At 50.5% G+C, this 21,747-nt stretch overlaps 10 protein-coding genes across 10 annotated transcripts; 8 read left to right on the forward strand and 2 right to left on the reverse strand.

The window, feature by feature from the left end:
- Window positions 1-378: 378 nt before the first annotated feature.
- On the reverse strand, window positions 379-1,766 carry MIND_00021000 (F-box domain-containing protein; the record flags this gene model as incomplete). The annotated part of the gene is made up of 2 exons (XM_037357181.1): window positions 379-1,683; window positions 1,743-1,766. The coding sequence occupies 2 exons, from the start codon at window positions 1,764-1,766 to the stop codon at window positions 379-381; spliced, it is 1,329 nt and encodes a 442-aa protein (XP_037225091.1).
- A 354-nt stretch (window positions 1,767-2,120) lies between these two features.
- MIND_00021100 (F-box domain-containing protein) lies at window positions 2,121-3,208 on the forward strand (the record flags this gene model as incomplete). The annotated part of the gene is made up of 2 exons (XM_037357182.1): window positions 2,121-2,141; window positions 2,189-3,208. 2 exons carry the CDS (start codon window positions 2,121-2,123, stop codon window positions 3,206-3,208), a joined length of 1,041 nt encoding a protein of 346 aa, XP_037225092.1.
- Window positions 3,209-3,709: 501 nt separating this feature from the next.
- On the forward strand, window positions 3,710-4,133 carry MIND_00021200 (uncharacterized protein; the record flags this gene model as incomplete). Its single annotated transcript, XM_037357183.1, has 2 exons — window positions 3,710-3,970; window positions 4,023-4,133. The coding sequence occupies exons 1-2, from the start codon at window positions 3,731-3,733 to the stop codon at window positions 4,131-4,133; spliced, it is 351 nt and encodes a 116-aa protein (XP_037225093.1). The 5' UTR covers window positions 3,710-3,730.
- Window positions 4,134-4,691: 558 nt separating this feature from the next.
- MIND_00021300 (MFS domain-containing protein) lies at window positions 4,692-6,656 on the forward strand (the record flags this gene model as incomplete). The annotated part of the gene is made up of 13 exons (XM_037357184.1): window positions 4,692-4,928; window positions 4,987-5,009; window positions 5,065-5,089; window positions 5,139-5,194; window positions 5,239-5,428; window positions 5,475-5,597; window positions 5,644-5,675; window positions 5,722-5,904; window positions 5,953-6,092; window positions 6,140-6,248; window positions 6,297-6,382; window positions 6,430-6,483; window positions 6,529-6,656. 13 exons carry the CDS (start codon window positions 4,692-4,694, stop codon window positions 6,654-6,656), a joined length of 1,386 nt encoding a protein of 461 aa, XP_037225094.1.
- Window positions 6,657-6,743: 87 nt separating this feature from the next.
- On the forward strand, window positions 6,744-8,476 carry MIND_00021400 (uncharacterized protein; the record flags this gene model as incomplete). The annotated part of the gene is made up of 4 exons (XM_037357185.1): window positions 6,744-6,916; window positions 6,966-7,350; window positions 7,398-7,470; window positions 7,518-8,476. The coding sequence occupies exons 1-4, from the start codon at window positions 6,783-6,785 to the stop codon at window positions 8,474-8,476; spliced, it is 1,551 nt and encodes a 516-aa protein (XP_037225095.1). The 5' UTR covers window positions 6,744-6,782.
- A 38-nt stretch (window positions 8,477-8,514) lies between these two features.
- MIND_00021500 (uncharacterized protein) lies at window positions 8,515-9,148 on the forward strand (the record flags this gene model as incomplete). Its single annotated transcript, XM_037357186.1, has 2 exons — window positions 8,515-8,563; window positions 8,610-9,148. 2 exons carry the CDS (start codon window positions 8,515-8,517, stop codon window positions 9,146-9,148), a joined length of 588 nt encoding a protein of 195 aa, XP_037225096.1.
- A 45-nt stretch (window positions 9,149-9,193) lies between these two features.
- MIND_00021600 (RTC4 domain-containing protein) lies at window positions 9,194-12,107 on the forward strand (the record flags this gene model as incomplete). Its single annotated transcript, XM_037357187.1, has 5 exons — window positions 9,194-10,221; window positions 10,270-10,307; window positions 10,355-10,841; window positions 10,885-11,925; window positions 11,972-12,107. Exons 1-5 carry the CDS (start codon window positions 9,206-9,208, stop codon window positions 12,105-12,107), a joined length of 2,718 nt encoding a protein of 905 aa, XP_037225097.1. The 5' UTR covers window positions 9,194-9,205.
- Window positions 12,108-12,276: 169 nt separating this feature from the next.
- On the reverse strand, window positions 12,277-14,365 carry MIND_00021700 (uncharacterized protein; the record flags this gene model as incomplete). Its single annotated transcript, XM_037357188.1, has 6 exons — window positions 13,778-14,365; window positions 13,718-13,728; window positions 13,611-13,668; window positions 13,440-13,564; window positions 12,808-13,389; window positions 12,277-12,760 (listed from the first exon to the last, which is right to left on the reverse strand). Exons 1-6 carry the CDS (start codon window positions 14,216-14,218, stop codon window positions 12,277-12,279), a joined length of 1,701 nt encoding a protein of 566 aa, XP_037225098.1. The 5' UTR covers window positions 14,219-14,365.
- Window positions 14,366-15,223: 858 nt separating this feature from the next.
- Window positions 15,224-16,105, forward strand: MIND_00021800 (DUF2263 domain-containing protein; the record flags this gene model as incomplete). Its single annotated transcript, XM_037357189.1, has 1 exon — window positions 15,224-16,105. One exon carries the CDS (start codon window positions 15,224-15,226, stop codon window positions 16,103-16,105), a length of 882 nt encoding a protein of 293 aa, XP_037225099.1.
- Window positions 16,106-17,157: 1,052 nt separating this feature from the next.
- On the forward strand, window positions 17,158-21,698 carry MIND_00021900 (uncharacterized protein; the record flags this gene model as incomplete). Its single annotated transcript, XM_037357190.1, has 17 exons — window positions 17,158-17,767; window positions 17,823-17,943; window positions 17,994-18,227; window positions 18,279-18,396; window positions 18,446-18,588; window positions 18,637-18,886; window positions 18,938-19,152; window positions 19,206-19,351; window positions 19,397-19,455; window positions 19,503-19,569; window positions 19,616-19,938; window positions 19,987-20,138; window positions 20,193-20,356; window positions 20,403-20,824; window positions 20,876-20,936; window positions 20,985-21,108; window positions 21,155-21,698. 17 exons carry the CDS (start codon window positions 17,158-17,160, stop codon window positions 21,696-21,698), a joined length of 3,753 nt encoding a protein of 1,250 aa, XP_037225100.1.
- Window positions 21,699-21,747: the final 49 nt, after the last annotated feature.

A 21,747-nucleotide genomic window follows, 5' to 3' on the forward strand; every position in this document is an offset into this window, starting at 1 on the left:
GTCAGAAAGAGAATAAGTAGAGGCACAAATCATGATAAAACCATCTCACGCGAACGAGATGCTTCTCCCCAACTGTAATCGGGTTTGGTGCCGCATGAATCCCTGCACACGCAAACGTAAAGAGGAGGACGGAAAGGCGAATCATAATGGCTGGAGGAGGGAAGGCATACATGCACTGAGGGCTACTTATACTCCGGAATGGATCAGAGCGGAATGTCACGGTCAAGTTCAACTTGAAGTTCAAGTTGAATGAATGTTGAAGCTTCGGAAGTTCAGGGCACATCATGGTTGTCAATGTTTATCTTAGTTCAAGGGCCAACTGCAGCTCTGTTTGAACATAGAAGTCTTCCATAAACTAACGGCGACCTAAGATCAAATTTATACCTCTGGTTCGCCCCGCATTTCCAACGCATGACGAACATTTTCAGGCGTCCACACATCTCCACCATCGACATTCCCAATGAGTACTTCCCGCAGCGATGGTATCGCGACCACCATTTGGAACAAATCAGCTTCAGGATTGTCACCCAGCAAGGTGAGTTTTCGAATATTGGATGCCCTCGCAAAGACGGCTAACGGCGACTCGTCGTGAAGCCCGAACGATCCGCTTTCCGAATCTGTGATGTTAACCAGCTCAAGAGTTTCGAGTTTTGGCGTTCGAAGCTCAGGAAAGAATGAAGCAATAGCAGGGGTAGCAATACTCCCTTTGACGGTCAGTTCCCGCAAATGTGGGAGATGGACTGGTCGGTGCTGGAGCGAGTTTTGCGTTGCTGTTGAAGTGCTTGAAATTGACACAGCGCATTGAACCAGATTCTGACAGTTGGTGAGGATTCGATAAACATCGTCTAATGAGCAAGGCGCGGATTGGACCCTCAAGTCTGTAAGCTGGCGATAGGGCAACTGAATGCCCTTAGGGTGCAATCTATCGCCCACAAAGTGCACCCTCTTGAGTCGCGGGACATCTGCAGTCGACAGATACAGTCCTGCCGACTCGCCTTGCGTGTTGACTTGGATTGTTTCAAGTAATGGCAATGTGGTGCTGAGCAGTTTTACTGTTGTTACCGCGGAGAGATCCAACAAGAGGTGCCTCCATCGCTTTGCATAAGGACGAAGCATTCGGATCACATGTTCATTGAAATAGTAGGCCGAATTCGTCCCTTTAATGAAGCTCATTGTGAGCGGACAATCTCCGGACCGTCCCAACCAAGTCTCGATAAGATGCCTCCACTCTCCTGGTCGTCTATCCAGGCTCAGAGAAAGAGACGACCACAGTCGAGGCGTGGTCAACGCAACACGTCTCCAAGCACAACATATTTGACCTAACAGCAATGGTGCTTCTGTCTTTGAAGGGGAGGCAGGGTTCGACCTGGGCAGAGTGAACACGAAGATGATTTCCAGTACTTCTACTGGGATTTGTCGTATGAGTGTTATGGCTGTTGTATGGATCGCAAGCAGTTCTTGCGCGGAATCGAGCTCTTGCTGTAATTGAGCATATTGTGTTTTCAGCTCCGCGTCGGGGGCCGCATCAGGAGGGATTACGGCGAGCGCGAAGTCGATATCGTTGAATTGGGCGTTGAGCTTTCGGACTGTGTCACGGAGGGCTGAGATGGCCGTTTGGAGGGTTGCATTTTCAGTAACAGTCGGTCGTTTATTCTGCGCAATTAGTCGTCGAGCTAGGGCAGTCTATATGGCCATTAGCAATGGTCAACTGGAAGTCTGCCAGTGGAAAATAAAACGCGCACAGTTTCGAGATGTCTTGGGGTCATCGACGTTGTTCACACGGAGATGAGTATTGATCTAGATGCCACAGCTTCAAGTTTTGATGTAGTGGACAGCTTGGTTGTTCTGCGCTGTGCACGCTCGGAGAGCATCCTGAACATCGCAGTTTGAGCTGAGTGTCCAGTACCACGTGATCAGAAATCATTGCCACTCACTGGCAAGTACATAAAATCGCCCACTTCGTGACGATGAACCACCAACTGCCTCCAACTGCTTTGAACTAACAGGACTTGCCAACAAGCTTGCGAGGGAGCTCCGCCTCTATCAATGTATTCAAAAGGCGGCCTTGGAAGTGATGTCTTCAACACTGAGGCTGTGAACTTGCCGTTTGCTTCTGAACTATGATGACTGCCTCGGAAACGGTTGGTGCTCAAGAATCTTTTACTACTCAGTTTCATGCGCAAAGCAGACTATCCTCGCTAAACGGCTCGTGTCGGACAACAAAAAACCGACCCCGACTGAAAATGAGATCCTGCAAGCGGTGATACCCGGTCTCCGAATGGCAGTCCAGGCACTCGAGGCCCAACTCAACGAAATCGAAATCGCGCTCGCAATCTCCCCTGGAGAAGTCCCACCTGACGCGAAACTAGTTAAACAGCGTGAAACGGTGCAGCAAGAGCTCAACGCCGTGCAAGATGTCCTTGCTCTTCATATGCAGGCGATAACTGTCGCACAACAGATTCCCATAGAAGTACTGGAAACTATCTTCACGTTGACGCTGCCTGATACCGACTTTATCTCCCCCTCGAGAACGGAAGCACCACTATTGTTATGCCAGATATCGAGCGCGTGGCGCAACGTCGCTCTAGCCACCCCGGCACTCTGGTCTTCGCTCTCGCTAAGCCTGGATAGGCGACCAGGGACGTGGAAGAATTTGGTCGAGACATGGCTTGACCGATCACGGGACTGTCCGCTCGCCATTAGCTTCACCATGAAGCGGGATCGTCGTCCAGGACCCCCGTCACCAAAGATCGATTATTTCAATAACCATGTAGTCCAAATGTTTCGTCCCTCCGCAAGACGCTGGAAGCGCCTTCGCCTAGATGCCCCCATTATCTCCACGTTACTCAGCACATCGCTGCCGTCGCTCGAATATATTGAGCTAAATACGCAGGACAACTTCCAAGGAGTATTCTTGTCTACCGCCAGCATCCCAAGACTCACCAAGGTCGTTATCGTCGGAGCTGAGTCCAACCCAGCACGAATCTACTTGCCCTACAGCCGCCTCACCGAGTTGCACATCATGGATTATTTCTGTGGTCTTGACGAGGTGTATCACATCCTTTACAGCTGCAAGAACTTACTCCACTGCACTGTTCGCATTCACCCACGGTCAGAAGCCTCTCTTCAAGACCATCCACTGCATCTGCCGTGTTTATCATCCTTGGTCATCAGAGGATCCATCGGTTGGCCTGGAGTCCTGGACTAGCATCATTCTTCTCTGAACTTGACACGCCTGCGCTGGAAACACTACAACTGATAAATCTTCCGGGCGGAGGGCCCATTGCACTTAAGCCTAATTCGCCCTTGGTCCTTTTTGCAAGGAAATCAAATCTGCGCAAGCTTACTGTGATAAGCGCCGATCCGGTGGACCGTCTGTACGAAACTGTTGTTGGCATTCCGTCCTTGAAGCAGGTTTTTATCGGCGATATAGAAGGGAAAGTCACCTGGACGCCAGGAAATATCACAGCTCTGTTAAAAACTCGAACTACGGTTTAGGACACGACCAATGCTTGTATCCTTAATAAACTTGATCCTACTATGTCAAGTGCACTCAGAGGTTGAAACAAAAACAACTAATGGCATAGCGAATACGTATGTGATTCAGAAAGTCATGAAACATGATAATGAAACATGATAAGTAACTTGAAGTGAATACCGCAAGACAATGTTTTGGTTCTTTATCGTGTGACCTCCGTGACGCGCTCGTTTCTTTTTTACAGGCAACACGATGGCGGTATTCCCATCCCGTCCACTCAACCCATCGCGTCTCAATCTTCTCGTCCGACGAAATCCCCTGATATTCGGTGTTCCATTCATACTGCTGATGGTCGGCACGTCATACGGATTAAGCTACTTCACCCAGACGAAATATGACCTGCACGACCAACGCGTCAAGCAAGTCACGAAGGAGCAGGAACTCAAGCTGGAGCACGGCAGGCGGAAGTTCGATATCAGAGAGGAGTACTTTGTGCGTGTTTAATTGCGCCGACCAGATCATTATAGCTGATTTGTTTTGGCAGAGACTGAGCGCGCAGCCTGAAGAAGATTGGGATATGAAACGCGTGCCACGACCTGAGGGGACTCCGGAGTGGGGAGTACCGCCAGAGAACCCGTCGCCCAAATCCAAGTAGCCATTTCAATGGAGGTCGACCATTGTGTTGTCCATGAGTTTGACCTTCTTCTCGAGGAACCGGACAACAAGGCAGACGTTGGCAACTACGGCACAAGTCATATTAAAGGCCAGCCCAATGTCGAGGATAGCGGGGTTCGCCTGTGTTTCAACAGTTCGGTTGTCCTCAGTTCGGATGTACCAGACACGAGTCACACGATCTACCACAGCGAAAAGATCTCATCAGGTCAATTATCGGTCGGAATGGAGCTATCGTTGGCCGGGACATGTTTCGGCCACTGTAGCTGCAATGTAGGCATTAGTGTAGAGTCGTTGGAAGTGTTCCTGGACTGTGCAATGATGATAAGGCGTTCGCCGCTGTAGCTTCATTTCTCCTTCTACTTACGAACACCTTTCCTGGTGACTAACTTGGTGGTCTGACTAACTTGGCCTCAATAATCAAAGCTGAACTCAGCAGTACCAACAACAAATATATAAAATCTCTCACATGGCCACGGCGGCTCAAAGTTGAGTCTCTCCAACGACATAGAAAAAGCAGTCGGTAGGCCGCGCCATTCATATGGCCTCCACCGCTCCTCTTTCTCTTGGACCGGTTGGTCTTGAGCCATTCGAGTCCAAGAAGCAAGAAGGCACCGAGACGCATCGCCGCGGCAGCGATGCAGAATCAACAAAAACACAAGTTGGCTCCCGCGTTCAAGCTACGGCCCTCTCTAGTACGGACGAAAAGAATCTAGACGACATTTATAACGAAGAGTATCCGGATGGCGGCTTGAGGGCATGGCTAATCGTTCTTGGGGTGAGTCCCTTCAAGTTGATCGACCCAAATTTTTTGTCTAGTGCTAAAGAAAGTTCAGGCTGCTTTTACGACTTTTTCCACGTTAGTCGCACCACTCTGTGCCAACGCGTTTGCTCACGCGTTTTTTTGAGTCTAGATTTGGCTATGTCAATTCTTGGGGTGTACGGGAACTCCCGACGAAGAACCAAATCGCTGATAAGTTTCTACCAGGTCTTCCAGGCATACTACCAAGATACTTTGCTGAAAGACAGTGCTGTCTCCAATATGTATGTGAGAACCATTTGCTTACTTAATCTCAAAATATTTCTAGTGCTTGGATTGGCTCAATCCAATACGCCCTCGTTTTCATTCCTGCCCTGATTACCGGCCACGCTTTCGATCGCGGACACTTGAGAGTGCCTCTCGCTGCTGCCAGTGCACTACTTATCGCCGCAACATTTCTCACAGCCGAATGTACAAAATACTGGCAGTTTCTTCTCTGTCAAGGCTTCGCCGTTGGGGTCTGAAGTCTACCCTTCGCAAACGCCTATCGTGACTTCTTTTCAGATAGCTTGCGGGGTGGTCTATGGGCCCATGACAGCAGTGATTGGGCACTGGTTCAAGTATAGACGTGGACTGGCGACTGGTGTTACTGCAGTGGGATCTTCTGTCGGGGGCACCGTCTTTCCGGTACATGACAGCAGTCTTACCCTTGTATTTCTCACCTCTCCTGCAGATTGTCGCCCGGAACCTCATCCCTCGTGTCGGGTTAGCATTGCTACTTTCACTTCACCTCCATAACCTCGCAGTTTAGGTTCCCTTGGACGCTGCGTGTGATAGGCTTTATTCTCCTGTTTAGCCTGGGTACAGCCAACCTGCTCGTTCGACGGAGACTACCTCCCAGGCCTATGCCAGGCGGCTTGTTAAACCCCGCCGCTTTCAAGAGCATCCCATACACCGTCTACTGCTTCGCGGGTGTTGTTGCCTTTCTCGGACTGTAGGTGGTTCAAAGCCGTTCTAGAAAGCCATTCACAGTACTTTACAGTTACACAGTCCTGACTTATATCGATGTCAGCGCGACATCTGTCGGGGTTTCGTCCGACTTTTCGTTTTACCTTGTGTCTATTGCCAACAGTGCTTCACTTTTTGGTCGATTAAGTTCGGGTCTGGCCACTGATCGCTTTGGTATGGTCTCCGGAGTATTCTGGTTTCGTTTTTTTCATCTATTTAAGGTGTCATCAACGTCCTCGCGCCTATGTCTGGGGTCGCTGCAGTTATGACTTATATCTGGCCACTAGCTAGGTCAAGAGGCTCCTTTATTGCCGTCGCAATTGTCTATGGGTACGACTAAAAATTCTCGGACTAATTATACTTACCACCCCAACTTAGATATTCCTCCGGAGCATATGTTTCCTCCTTCATTCTTCCCATATACCACATGGGTGGGATCGAAGATGTTGGGCGGCGCGCAGGAAGTAAGTAGAATCATGTTGTCCGCCGAAATTCTCATTGCTCTAACCAGTGGCCGTCACCTTGACTGCCTTCGGGGCCGTGGCTGGTCCTCCTATATCCGGTGGTCCGTCGTTTTTACGTTTTACTACTGAAATCTCACGATTTGCAGCCATTAATACTGCTTCGGGAGGATATAGGGCTGTAGGCATTTATGCTGGATCGGTGATCTTGTTGGCCATTGCGATGATGCTCTTTACGAGATGGCTCGTCTTGAAGAGCGTGTGGGGAAAGTTCTAGCCTGTAGTCCAGCGTGCTGCATAATTAGAGTTGTACGTATTTTGAAGGACATATATAATTCAAGTTGGGTAGTCATCAAAAAACGGCCCGAACGACCTTGGCTTTTACCATCATCTCTCGAGGCCCATGGGCCTTCAACTTCCCCCACATGTGGTCAGATTACTGGTAGTGCTGTTTTTCATCGCAGCCGTTTTGGCCCAAGATGACGATGGAACCATCGACAACCCAGACACATTTCTGAACGCCACATTGGCGGCTGCGTAAGGCTCCTGCTCGAATCATCCTCTTATGCTCATTCATCCACATAAGATACGACCAGGACCCATATCTGAAATACCGACCGGCGTTTGCTCGCTCTCTCCCGGTTCAAATCCTCCTCACCGGCGTCGTTTTGACCCTTGTTGCCGTTCTCCTCATCCATCTCATCTTCACCGCCCAATACCACTGGCCGCTTGCCCCAGTGAACTATGTCCTTCAACTCTCGGGGGTCAGCACGCTGCTCATCTCGCTCGTGGCCACGCTACATGTCGTGCTGTCGGCGACGATGAACGAGAGTCAACATTGGCCCTATATGCTTAGTTATATTGCCGTCAACGTCCCTCCCTCAGATTCAGATACGGAAAGGAACGGGTGGAGCTTAGCGGAGAAGGCGACGTGGTTTGTTATGAATGCATCGACTTCTGGGCTCATCCAGGTGCGTCGTATCTGGCTCTTCTTCTCATTCTAACCAGGTTGTTCTAGATTACACACATTCAATTCCTCACCCTACTCTACCCATCGCGGATAGAAGGGCGGTTAATATTTGCTCTCTTGGGTAGGAGGTCTTGCGGTCGATTACGTATCTATCTCATCCAAAACTAGGCCCGCTCGCCATTGTTGCTGCTATTATGCAGCTTATACCGATCGGAAACGACTCTAAAAACCTCACTTCCTATGCTTCCGCTGTCCGAAACGTCTGCAATGCGACTCTTTCGCTTCTTTTCACTGCAGCACTCTTCATCTGGGGGTTGTGTATCAAACGAAAGGACGCCTGGAGAACGGATGGTGGAACAGCCGCATTTGGATGTGGGGCGCTTGCGCTAGCACTTGTCAGCACTGCGTTGAACTTCTTATACGTTCCACGTGAGGAGGAGTACATGTGGCTTCCGGGCCTCATGTGGGCAGTGGTGCTTTGGCAGAGTTTCTTGGGCTGGTGGTGGTGGGTTGGCGCTGGATCGGAGCTGTTTTTGGACGAGGAAGAGCTTGCTCGAATAGCGCGAAGAGCAGAGAAACGGGCGGCGCGTAAACAGGAGGCGCGTCAGCGAAGATTGGAGACGAAAGCTCGGGCTAAAGTGGTGTTGCGAGGTGTTGCAGGCGCATTTGGCGGTGGTATGAGAAATCGACGGCCGAGCGATCCAGATTCGAATTCTCCTCCACCATCGCCAACGCACCCACCGTCAACATCATCTTCAACGATCTCATCGACAACCTCAGTCTCGCCACTTCCCGCGTACTTTCCGAGTATCATGCATCAATGGTATACGTCTCTACGGCGTGCCCACGTTGATGCCGCTCGACAACAGGCTGTGGAACGCGTTGAGCGAATACGAGAACTGAAAGGGACAGATGGTCCAAGGAGTGGCTGGAGATTGGGAAGCTTTGCATGGCGGACGGACAGGAGGCTACCACCAGATCGTCGAAATATGGATGATTTCGACGACGATGATGTCAGCGAAGAGATAAGACAGCCACCTCAACCTCGAGGGGCTGGACGACCGCGTAGTGTTTGGCTTTGGGGACCTCTGGGGCAGTGGAGACTGCAAGACTCGACAGTGTATTAATGTATGATTACTCACGCGCCAAAAACATCCTTTTTACCATGGCGGCGCTTCTTGTTGTGCTAGGAAGTACGATGGCGAGGGCAAAAAGTTTGGGTTGTTGAGGTATTATTCAGCTTGGGCTCATTCTCCTCAGAGATACTCTCGGCAGTGCAACATGGAGCGACACTCTACCAAAATGAAGAAGTAGTCGTCGTTTTCGCGCTTATCGAAGGTGAAGTCCCGGATCTCGAAGTTATCGGACGTACGATTGGGGAAGAAGAAGGCGGACTGGATATTCGATTGTACCACCCTCTCGAATCAGATCCGCAGATTAGGATCCCATTAGCGTCCACTGACCAACACATACTCGTTTTCAATGGGATGACACCAGATGAGGGAATGGAGGAGGAGTTCAACGCGTGGTATGCAGATGAGCACATCGCAATGCTTCAACAGGTCCCTGGCTGGCGTTCTTCTATCAGATTCAAGCTTTTACACGCGTTGGGTGACCCACAGACGGGGGGTGTGACCAAGTATCTGGCGCTACATGAGTGGGCCACGAGAGACGCGTTCTCAACAAAGGAGTTCCAAGCAGCGACAAATACGCCGTGGCGGACAAGGGTGGTCATTGGGGGCGTCCACCAGAAGGAACGCTTGGTGCTTGAATTTCAAGGTGAAGCTAAGCTTATGTAACTACGTTATCACGTGCGATCAAACATCAAATACCCTCCTTTCCTCGTCGCGCGTTGTATGGAGGGGCAAAAATATGCTCAGACCATGTCGCAACGCCCCGGCTCACAGCCTTCGAAGACGCCCTTATTCGATACTGCCGGTTCCGGCCTCAAACGTAACAGCAAGCCAGTGAAGCCAACTCGCGTGATGTCGGACGACGACGAAAGCGAGGACGAACTCAATTCCTGGCCCTCTACATCACAGCCACGTCGAGAGGATACTTCATCTGCTCTGCCCGAAACGTCGGATGTCATAAAGACGTTGAAATTCAAGAAGAAGAAACCGGAGGACGGGACAGGTGCCCCGACATCCAAAGAGAACGCTGGTGTTGTGGACAGGAAAGCGACTGGTGGAGATATTGATTGCACTTCAGAGAAAGCAACGACGCGTCCGTTACGCGACAACCCCTCTCACCGAAACTCAAGTCCAGAGTCGCGTTCGACACAACCGGCAATTCGTCGTACGGCTAGCCAAACAGAGAACTCGAAAAAGCGCGTGCCACCAACAACCACCAAGTCCCTGCAACGCAAGCAGAGCGTTGATGATGACGGTGACCCAGGTCCGAGTCGTAGCAAACGACCGCCAGTTGGCAGCACGAGCACCCTTTCGATCCCACAACTTTCCCCCACTACCAAAACCAGAATTCGCCCCCAGCCACGAAAAAAGGATCCCATGGCCGAGTTTCCTGCGCTTTCTCCGCTTGGAAAACATGGCTCCCGCAAAGGGAAGGAACGCGAGACAGAAGTGGCCTCGACATCTCGACGCGTCAAATCCAAACCTGACCCAGCTCCTTTCCCGATCCTTTCTCCAGTACGGGATACAACTCCGAAGAAGCCTCCCAAGAAACCAACCGAATTCCCCGCGCCCTCCCCTTTACGAATCAACGCTGAGCCTGGTAAAACAAAGAAGAAACCTCTCGAGGCGCGCCCGTTCCCCATGGACTTTGAGTCGAGACCGTCGCCGCCAAAACGGGGGTCGTCAGATATAGAATTTGAGCAAGAGCCCAAGAAGAAGCGTAAACGGAGTCAATCACGGTGTGTTGCCATTATTTTGGACTTGCCATATATCGACCACCCCCTTAGCACACCTGCCATCGCGCATGATCAGGAAGACGATAGCTGTACATTCTTTTCGATATCTGCTCCGTATTCGCTGAACCCCACTTAGTTTTCATGGCACCCAATACTGATCCAAAAACACTCTGTCCGTATTGTGATGGTCCTTTGCCGCCAGATCCTACTCCGCATCTTCAAAGTCTATTAGAGCAAACGCTCAAGAAATCGAGACCTGATCCTCGCCCGGCGAACCCTCTAGGGCGAAGGGCCCCAATGGCAGCATTCATTGGAGTATGTCAACGCCATCGGTTTGAGACTGAAATACTTCCCGAAGCTGAAGAGAAAGGATGGCCAAAGACGATCGACTGGGAAGATGTTAGGAGCCGTGTCCAAGCTATGGAATGGCAGCTCCGTCAAATTGTGAACAATACTGGAGATGATGATGAATCTGCGCCGGAAAGTTCTCAAGCCATCCGAGGCGCAAGGCGGCAGTGTCTCTTTTGGCGAGATATGATAAAGGAAATCAAGGCTAAAGGCAGCAAAGGTGTTCAAGGCGTACAAGAACAATTCGCCAACTTCCATAAAACACAACCTGGATAGTAAGCTGCCTTACGTCGTTTAAACCATATTGATTGGTTTTAGCTACGGCGAAATGGGCTCAGTCATCATCCACCAAGCATTATACGATATGTTCCCCCTCACTGCTATCGAACCCCAACTCGTCAACCCTCTAACGCCCCACGAATTTATCCAACGGATTCTAGTTCCCGAGGTGGGCATGCGGCTAGTTATACAAGATCGAAATCTCGATGCGGAAAATAAGGCCGATAGGAAATGTGCGGTAGCGATCCTCAGGGCAAGCGCCACCTATGGTGTTGCCATGTTCCCAGACGAGAGTGGGCAAACTGCAGGTGATGATGTTGGGGAGCAATTAATCATGGAACGGGCGATGAGGCGACGGTTGGAACTCGAAGCTGAAGAACGGGAGGAGGAGGAGATGGCCAAACGGGTGGCCCAAAAGAGTAAGAGATCAGGCAAACGCAAGGCCAAGACAAAAGACTCGGAGCCTGAAGACCTACCTGTCGAGCGGCCTCGACCACGACCGAAACCGAAACCAAAGAAGCCACAACAAAATCTCAGAACAGACTCCAGCGGCATGGATTCTGACTCGGCGGTGGACAATCCTCCAACGACAAAGAGCAACTTCTCGACAGGCTCTAACATCACCCCTCGTCGCAGTCGCAGCCGAAGTCGAATTAGATATCTTTCTCAAAGCTCGGATGACCATCTTCCTTGCGATGAAGCCCCTACGACTCTCAAAAAGCGGTTTAAGTCGGTGGTTAGCATTTCCGATTCCGACTCGACGAGACCAAGACAGACGCGAAGCGGCGCTACGAGCAGGGTGGCTTCAGATGTTGCAGACATGGTGATATCATCCAGTGAGGAGGCTGACTCGGATGTTGCTGTCCTTGGTGCACGCACGAAAGTTGAAACGAAATCCCGAAAGAAAACGCAGGCTACTTTGGCTATGGATGAACAAGATCAGGAGGCTACGCCTCGTCCTGCTGCTCGTACCAGCAAGATTTTACTCTCTTCCAGTTCCTCTGCTTCTCACGGTGAATTCCGTCCCCTCGATGCAGCTCGCAACCGGGCGAAGACAACGGCCACTGATCATGGCCAAAGGTAAGGGGGGCTATTTTGTGCCAATCAAATTCTTATCGACTGTCAGCTCTCCAAGGAAGAATTCCACGGACGGTTGGATCAGAACTATGGCTGTGGAACCACACTACGATGACGACGACGACGATAATATCAGGCCCCCACAGGGTAGTCAGAGCTCTTCCTCGTGGCTGCTTGAGGCCTAATTGTCCTGGACATATATGACTAATACATTACTGTTGAGTATAACCTTGATATTCGATAACTTGAGATCTCCTTCCATATTCTGGTCGAACGCGTCGATGGCTCAAATGTCAGACCTTCACGAGAGATAGTAAACTTAAGACTACAGTAGGCCGATGAGATTAACTAATTTCAAATACTGTTCGTTGGGATCTTGATGCCTTGGGCACTAGCTGGCCGCGGTGGGTTGCCACCATCGCCAACCATCAACTGAAGTCCCTCACTCCACACTCCGTCTGCAACAAGGAACAGCCACGCGGGTGCAGGCGGAAAAATGTTGGCATTAGGAGGACCAGTTATTATCAGAGTGTTGCCAACGAGGGTATGTTCGAGGACAACAAGACGCGAGTTGGCGTGTTGAGCATGAGTGACATAGCCCAGGTCCATGAGGGAGACTCGGATGGTGCCCAGCCACAAACTTGGCGGAATGGTGACCTTCATCGTTACGCGCTGGTTGAACAAAAGCTGGGTTGGTGCGCGATGGATGACTGGCCGCGGCGAGTTGTTGGTGATAAAGTCCGGGTTCAGATACTCGACTCTGTATTCCGTGGGGAACGCAACGGTTCCTGGAGGAGTAACTAATCGATTGGGATTCGACCCTGCGACCATAATATTTCTAGGGCATCGTTAGCTGGCCTGTTATTTTTAAATCTGGAAACCGACCCTTTCCCAGTCATACTTGCGACCGAGTGGTACATTCGGGGGATGTTGCTTGACGGTAGACCGTCTTGGGTAATTCGGTTCCTAGAAAGGCTGGTCCTATAGAGTATGGGGCGCATCGCTGGGTTTGCTGCATTGGATCCCGTGACATTGGAATTGCTGACACTGGGATACCCTGAATACCCTGTGTGTCCTCCATTGATGAAAATGACATCGCCGTTCGGGAGAAGTACGCTTTCGGCCAGAATCCGTCGATCAGGCATCAGCTCGACCTGCCACCCACGCGCTATTCCTGCTGGGGTCAGAGTCATTCGCGAGCATTGGTTGGTCGTCGGGTCAAGGTTGGTAAGATTGCTGGTTGGCCTGCGGTCGTCTGCTGCGCTGCCGCCACACACAAGAACAGTCGGCTCGTAAAGCGGAGGGATGAGGGGTAGCAGCTCAAGCGAACCGTCAAATGGATTAGTGATTCTGACACCGTTGGGGATCTCAGGCAAACGTGCCAATTCGGTGTTGGAGTCGACATCGTAGAGCATGGATATGTTGTTGGCCGCAATAAAGACGTGGCCAGATGGGAGCACAACCGATCTAATTTTCTGCTCAGGATAGCTCTTTATTTGTGCCCGTAAGACAATCACCTTGGGAACATGTTGACGGGCTGGGCATCGAGCAGGAACTGGCTGGGTCGTACAGTGTCCTCTTTGCTTGGAAAAAACTCGATTGAGTTGACCGCGGTTGTGGCGTTGTTGTAGAAGGTGTTAGCCTGTGATGCTCGAACAGGGGACAGAACACAACATAAATTTACGCACATTGCTTCCTCCGATGATCATAACGCTACCGTCGGGAAGTCGCAGTCCTGTAGGATACCTATGTTCAAGAGGATGGGCCCAGCTGACAAAAGAAAATGTTCTGTTACCATCTTAAGGCCTGTCGGAGTATGATTAAGTGTCAAAATTAAGACAGTCGACGACCCCACCTTGAGGTGAATATTGGCCTGGTCTTCAAATACCGTGCAGCCAGCCCCTGTTGAAGAAGCGCAGGGCCCAAAGAGACGAATACCCATGAGACCATCTCCTGGGGAAGCTCCAGAGTCATGCGGTTGTCCTCCGACACTAACAAGTGTGCCATTTGATATAAACGCCCCGCCAGCACAAAACGCGTCCGTCTGGGTAAGCAATGGTGTGGCCGTCTGAGTCTCTATGTTCCACAACGCAGCCCAGGCGCGTTGTCCGTTGGGCAGAAGCAGGGGATTGCCATCCGCGCGGTCGTACATCAACATGAGAGTGGGCGAAATGGTGATAAGCTCGACTGGGATGATGCCGGAGGTCCCATTCTGCACGAAAGACCACTGGATGACGCGTTTCGCGGTCGTGCTATTGAGGATGGCCAAGCAGGATAATGCGAAAGCCAGCAACATCAGGATAGCCCTTATGTAAAGTTGCGAAAAACGCAGCTCCCATTTTATGTATGAGAAAGCGGTCCCATTGACAGAAGGGCGAGGCGGGAGATGCTGAGTCTTGAGAAGCGCGTTCACGGAATTTGTTGGGGTCCGCCAACATGTAGATTTTTGAAGAAAATAATCAGTAAACGTCACACCTGGCTGTCGATGTGTCACACTGCCACTGATTCACTCACGAACTTGAATCAAGCACTGACTCCAGCAAGAATGCGGTCTAAAAAATAGCAACTTGCTATCAACTGACTAGATGTTGTGGGGCTGTCAATCGGCGCCTTGACCACCGTTTACATATTAATTTTCCCGAGTTAGTTGTTGTCAATTCCAGAGTAGGCGCAAAATTGTCAGTCTTTGGCCAGTCCACAATAAGTAATTAACTTACCGTCGAATCTGACACCTGACAAGAATCTCGAGACTGCTCCCCTCAACTGGATGCCAGACATGTCAGGTACCGTATGTCAATGGTATTAATTGGTGTTATAAATGTTCTGCCAGTGCTTAGAGTCTCATACAACTTCAAACTTGTGAGTGTACAGCGCTAGCGACTCACGAGAGTTGCGATTGTCGGGGCTCTGTGTCACGGTATGAGCTATGATTTGTTTGACCAAAACACCAGTCCTCGCCGCACTCTGCTACTAGTATCTAACTTGAATCAACTTCAGGAACTTGCAGTTGAAGTTTTTCAAGTTTAAATTATCACCATCGTGATGTTGCTACTAGTAGCTTCATGCTCTATAAGACCTCATCTATCCTCGATTCCTGATGCAATATTTACACAACATAAAGCTCCTCAATATCGTTGTTCGCCATTTTCACGATCGATGCATAGCCACAAGCTGTCAATCATCATGTCATTTGGACCTTATTTTCGGCTGCGATGCTTCTGTCATTCGATGCATGTTGACTCGCCTTAGCTCATATTTCTACGCCAATCCTCTCCGACAAAAGTCACTCACCTCGAGCACGATGCCTCACCCAGTTTTCACAAAAATCGCCAACGATTCTCTCGCGGCCGTTGCTAAAGGGCAATACACAGACGACAGTGGCAACAGCCACTCCGTCGACGACCTGGGCACTCCCGAATTCAAATCGTATACAGAGTACTATCCGCCAGACTCAGAGCTTTTGGTTGAATGGAAAACCACCTCGGCTCAGCTTATAACACCCCTGGCAGAAATCACACTAGCCAGAGCTTCCACCCTGGAAGGAATCCGTCTTCTTGACGATTCAACCAAACGAGGAGTGCTTAACTTCGCTTCCGCGACGAAGCCTGGTGGAGGGTTCCTTGCTGGCGCACAAGCCCAGGAAGAAAGTCTTGCGCGGTCGTCCAACATCTATTCGTCTTTGATGACGCCAACTGGCCAGCGGTTTTACAGACTCCACAAGAGTGCGGCCCAGAAGCCAGACAAACGATATACGCACTCGATAATCTTCACCAAGAACGTGCGGTTCTTCAGGACTGACAAAGGAGTTTGGATTGAGCCTGTCGATGCTGATGTCGTCACGAGCGCTGCAGTCAATGCGGGTGCAGTCCGAAGCCGATATAAGGATGGAGATCCCGAGATCGCTATTGAAGTTGCGATGCGTGAAAGGATGGGTCGCATTCTTCGGTTGTTCGAAGAGAAGGATATTCCCGATGTCATTTTGGGAAGCTTTGGCACTGGTGTTTTCAGAAACAATGTCGCCATGGTCGCTCGGCTATGGGTAGAGCTTCTGCTGGCCCCCGACGCTCGTTTTGCCCACTCATTCAAGCGAGTTGTGTTCGCCATCATTGACGAGAAGACCTGCGCCATTTTCAGGAACGTGTTTGCTGAAAACAAAGTGGAGTTTGCAGAGGTGGGCACGTAATGTTACAACAGTACATTTAGTTAGGTTATAAGTTATCGCAACACGATTTTGGCGAGCAAACCATAATGGTCACTCACCCACACTTTCTCATCGGAGACGGTGGTCTCCAATCCGATCCCAACGCGCTGGATATCGACGACCTCAAGTTGGTTGGTGGTGAGAATCTTGTCCATGCGTTTGGGCGGGAATCTTGAAGGTGGTTGATAGCCCCAGGTATGCCCATCCTCTTCCCCTTTGACCATCTTCCATGCATCAACGAGCCCGATTTTTTCTGGTACACCCTTATCGCTGTCCTCAATGCAGTTCATATCACCTGCGACCAGTCCTCCCGCGATACCTTCGCTTGTCAAGAGTTGCGCGGCAATCTGAAGCTGTTGAGGCCGTGCAGTCGTTCCAAAGCCTGTCAAGGACTCGAGGTGAGTGGTAGCAACTCTGTATTGGTTTGTTCCAGCCTCAAAGTCGACGTATAGAACATCGCGCCACATTCTGGTTAGCTCTCCATAAGGCACACGGGTGGTTGAAAGGTTGTTCGTCTGACTGGCAAACTGTCGGGCTACGAGGATGAGCGTACTGTATCTCGAGTCTTCGGGGCCAGCTACGTTGCTTAGAAGGTAGCGTTGGCGCACAAAATCATGAGCAAGGAGAACAGGAAAGGCCTTTGTGTCTGTTTCCTGAAACAGAATAATGTCTGGTGTTGGACGGAGGTCTTGAATATAGTCCAGAGCAGCCTTCCAGCGCTCGGTTATCCCACGCTTCATGAAATCGATATTCCAGGTTAGGAGCGTGAAATTGTTCGCTTGTGGGTCATTTGGGCTGCTCGAGACGGGCTCGCGGACCCAGCGATGTGAAAATCCATAGAGATACGGACTGATTGAACTGGAGGTTGTAGAGGTCGTAAGTGAGCGAAGGAAAGTAAGCAGCGGGCGTGTGGTCATGGAGGAAGGGGTTAAACCCAAGTCAAACGCTTAGTCAAACCCTATTTTGATGTTGTGACCAAGTTGTGACGCTCGGAGAAGCCTATCTGCTTCCTCGCAAAAGACGCGCTCTGAGTTATGAATTCCTACCCGCCAGAGTTGCTAACGCAACTCGCTCCTATAATGTTTGTCGCTGGTCTCGACACGCCGCAGGTCGTGCAAAGCCCAACGACTCCAACTACCCCGCGACTTCAGCAGCAGGATTCGTTCACTCTTCTCACCAGTCGGCTCAAAGAAGCTTTCCTTGCCCAACGCAAGGTGGCCATATGGCAGCCTGACAAGCACAAGACGTTTCAGATAATTTCCGTCGACGCCTCAGTCCGCTTCCCTCCGCGAAAGCTGGTACCCCCGGACGACCCCCAATATTCTTCCCTGCATTCTCCACTTTCCCCTCTTACACCATCGTCGCCATTGCATCCAGATGGTCTCATCGCCCCGATATGGATAAGAAAACACACAACGCTCGTACCTTCCGTGTTTGTCCTCTTCATGCGGATTTATGAGTACCCACCACACACTCCCCGGTCTCCTCTTGACCCGCCGGACCCTGACAGGGATCGGGATAGAGAGTCTGAAGAACGAAGACGCGACTCGGAGCTGGCAGCAGAGATTGCGTTGAGAAAGAAAAGTACGAATGAGCGCAACATCAAACTGACCGTTGTTCTCATGGCCAGTAGACGGCTCTTAGGTCTGTCCAGGCTCCCTTCCTTGACGCCATTCCTGTTTTTCTCATAATTGAGCAGACGATCCTACACTAGACGGAAGATTGACGTTTATTCGACGACAAAGCGGGCTGGATTCTCGAGCTGCCCTATTTGTGCTCAGTCCAGTTAGTCAAGCGGAGTTGGGCGAATTTGTAAAGAGGTGTGTTTGCTGGTCTTACTTGATGATTGCTTGTTGAGTATTTCGACCAGTCTGCAGCAAGCCCTCTATGAGCCTGCTCTTGAATACTACATCGCGCACTCAAAGCGTGTGAGACGGAAGCGGAATCGACATTCACAGACAGCTTCCTCTTATCCAACACCACATACGCCAATAGGAACGGCAGGACTCGGTCGACCTTTGCGACCGGAGGGTTGGACTGTGCGCTACGAATACAAGATGGCATGTTTTGCAGAGTTTAGAGGCGAAGACGATATTGCTCTCAAGTTCGTGTCCTCTTTTTGTCGTCCCCAACCCTCTCAAAAGATTTTTTGAAGGCATTACCAGGATGCTTATGCTATGTTGGTCATCATGTTCGGATCGTCTATGATGCTCCCTCCAAGGACAAAACGGTGGGCTGAGGCGAAGGTGATTGCAGACTGCATCAACATCAAAGTACGTTGCTTATCGTCTAAATGTTTACTTAATTAAGCCCCACTGCCAGGTCGTGAAACTATACTTGTACAATAATGAGCATGCGCTGGCGCTGTCACACCATAACACGCACATCCGTAAATTCGGAGACTTTTCTCGTGGCTGGGGTATCGGCGAAGAGACCTTCGAGTTCTGGGGCTGGGTAGCCCGACAGTATGTCCATACTTGATGGCTTATACCCCATGCTGATGCTGATTGCAGGCATCGCGTGCTTGCAGAGCTTTTGGAACACGGGACGCAGTCTAAATTAGTTATTCCAACCCATCGATCGACATTATTGGCGCAAAAGCCACCAGTCGCCCCACCAGCTAGCGCTTTGGAAGCAGAAACTATGCGAACAATGGGTATCAATCCCAGCCATGCTCTTCAGCACCCAGGTTACTACTATTACATGGCCGCCAAATGCACTGAAGCAAGGCGCGAGCGATATCTGGTAGCACTAGACGCTGAGGTACGGGAGTGTTATTGGTTTTTTTTGTGCTTCTCCAACAATGTCTTGTAGGCAACCCAGGAGCAACCGTCAACCGGCTTTGCCAACGAGAAGAAAGTTGATCATTTGACGATCATCCTTGAACTCTATACCAAAGCTTACGAGTTGTTTAAGAAGTATTCGTCACCCAAAGTCGAAAGCTTGTCGCAAAGTCGGCTTACTCTTTGGATTGCATATCGCATTGGGCAAACATACTACGAGTCTGGCAAGTTCGACATGGCTGTTCGGTAAGGGTGATGATTTCGATGTTGAACAGTGCCACTAAATGCGAACTGCAAAGTTTCTTTGAACGGATAGCCAAGAACTATCGGCGCGAACGGTGGGGCTCTTTACTTAGGCCCCTCCTTGCGACATGGTATGCGTGTGCGCGCCAAATGGGTGACGTCGAGCTGAGCATTCGTTTACTAATCGAAATGCTGGGTTATGGTAGGTTTCTATTCTTCTGGCTCGGACGACTTCAGACTTGGATAGGCGTGGAATCTTCAGATGAACCGACCGCGTTGGAGGAGGATTTGTTGGCGGTGTTGAAGGTTCGCCAGACTATATCAAGCCCTCCATCTTTTGAAGAATCTCCTAGAGCTCGGTCCCTTCCTCACCCAATCCGGAGCCAATGGTTGTAGAACTTTCCGAATCGCAACCGATATGTGTGCCATATCGCTGCTCAGTAACGTGCACTGATAACAAGAACAGTCTCGTCTAGTGTGGTTTTCTGGTCTCCCGAAGTCAAAGTGAAGGGTGTGGCGGCATTCCAAATATGTTTAGCCGCTCCAGCAGAGACAAGTATTGCGTCTTTACCGATAGCCAGTGTCGAAATCCACCTCTCGAATGGTTTGCCTGCTGTTGTGGTGCAACACGAAACGACATCGGAGGCCATGCCCCTCGTCCAACGAGTTGACCTCGGAATGATTTCAAATGGCGCGGTCAACCCTCTCAATGCGAACCTACGATGGGCTGCTGGCTCGATCTTTGTTTTCACCGGAATGCTATCTTCGGAGGTCCCAACTTCTTTCAAGGTAGGCGTTTCAGATGAGGACTCGATATCTACTCACGTGATTACTCAGATTACGCAGCTTGTGTTGACACTGACAGAAGGTCCTTGGACTATTCGAATTCCATTCGATGCCGTAGGCCAGAATCCTTCTACGCGATGGTTGAGCTCCATTGACCCTCCTTGCTTCATCCCCATCAACAGGGAAGACTGCACTTCCGTGTCGTATGCATTTACTCTAAGTTGCGTCCCGACAAAGCTAATCAATTCAATGCATAGTGTTCGCCATCGTTCCCATGACATCTCCCTCTCACTGTCTCATAAGGCACCTGCATATCTGGACGAAAACTATCCTATCCTTGTGCAGGTGACCAACTCGGATGATCGCGAATTGGAGGTTACTGGAGATGTTTTGCTGCAACCCACTGACATCGAAGGCGCCGGTAATTTTTTCTGTTGCACCCAAAGGTTTCCTGAGAACTCTTCTAGAAAACTGGATCGCTCTAGATGATGAACGCTCGTCGAGCCTCATCAAGGGAATCAGCTTCGGTGTCCTCCAGCCTGGTGTCAGTGCAGTCAAGACGTTATACCTAATCAGTACTGGAGGCGCAGGGGATCGTATGCTCGATATATCGATACAGTCTGTTGCGGTTGCCGCTACCCCAACAGAGAATCCCGACATGACAGAAACACTACAGACTCTTGTTATTCCCACTTCCGAAGCGATCAAGGCCGATTTTAATGTCGTGTACAAACGGACGCGTGGGAAGTCTGCTGGCCCAGGAGACTTGAGGACGTATGACCACGATTTCTGGGATGATGCGAGTGGCGGAGAGGCGACTGTGACGGCACGCTTGAGTTGTCCTGGTCCGTGGGGCCTCAAAGTCGTTAGCATGACACTCGTCCGACAAGTACGCGCCTATTTCTGTGTTGTTGAGTCTGAACTAATGTGTTCCGTTTAGGACAATGATCACGCTAGAGTCGTTGACTCTGCTCTGGACTTCGATAACGACATTGCCTCAGGTGCGAGAATAAACATGGGGACATGTGTCTTTCTAACAATCTCCGTAGAATATTTGTCTGGCGACGAGTTCTCAGATGCCTGCCGCATCAGTCTCAACATTGATGACGATGATCTGAACCTTGAGGAACAAGCGATTGTTGGTCCTGGAAGATATGAGATCACTTGGAAAAGGTTGGCACCACCTTACTACGGATTAACTGAAGAAAGACGTTGCTAGGATACTGGACGCGCAGAGGCAAGGTCCTTTAACAACAAGCGTCTTCCCACTACCACCGCTACGGCCGCCAATGGATGGCCTGATTGCAATACTCGATGTGCCTGCAACTGCACAACTGCACGTTCCGATTACCCTAACCATCACCGTTCGAAATGGCCAGCCTACCCGCTCAGCAAACGTGACCGTTCAGCTCGATCCGGATGCAGAAGACAGCTTTGTAATCGCTGGACTCCGCAGTGGTCGAATTCCAATCTTGCTGCCAGGCGACGAGGAAACCATTCAGTGGCGGCTAATCCCAATCGAATGCGGATATGTCAAAGTTCCGCGCCTGAAGATTATGGACAAGCGGCGTGCAATACCCACCGCACAACGAGAGTCAAACGCGAGTTCCGAGATGGAAACCGAGGGCGATGTGGTTAGGATTGTTGACGCCAGACTAAATCGGGCAAGTGAGAGGAAGATCGTTTTGAATGGGCGGGTCAGCGTGGAGACGACTGAGCCCGATACCAGCCAGTACATAGGTTCTGTGTTGGTCCTTCCCTGATGTCGTCACCGTCATGTGACTTTGCGATTCCGGCCAAGCTAATCAGACC

The sequence above is a fragment of the Mycena indigotica genome, assembly GCF_014461135.1.
Source record: "Mycena indigotica strain 171206Taipei chromosome Unknown Mind.scaff0001, whole genome shotgun sequence".
Classification (NCBI taxonomy): Eukaryota; Fungi; Basidiomycota; class Agaricomycetes; order Agaricales; family Mycenaceae; genus Mycena; species Mycena indigotica.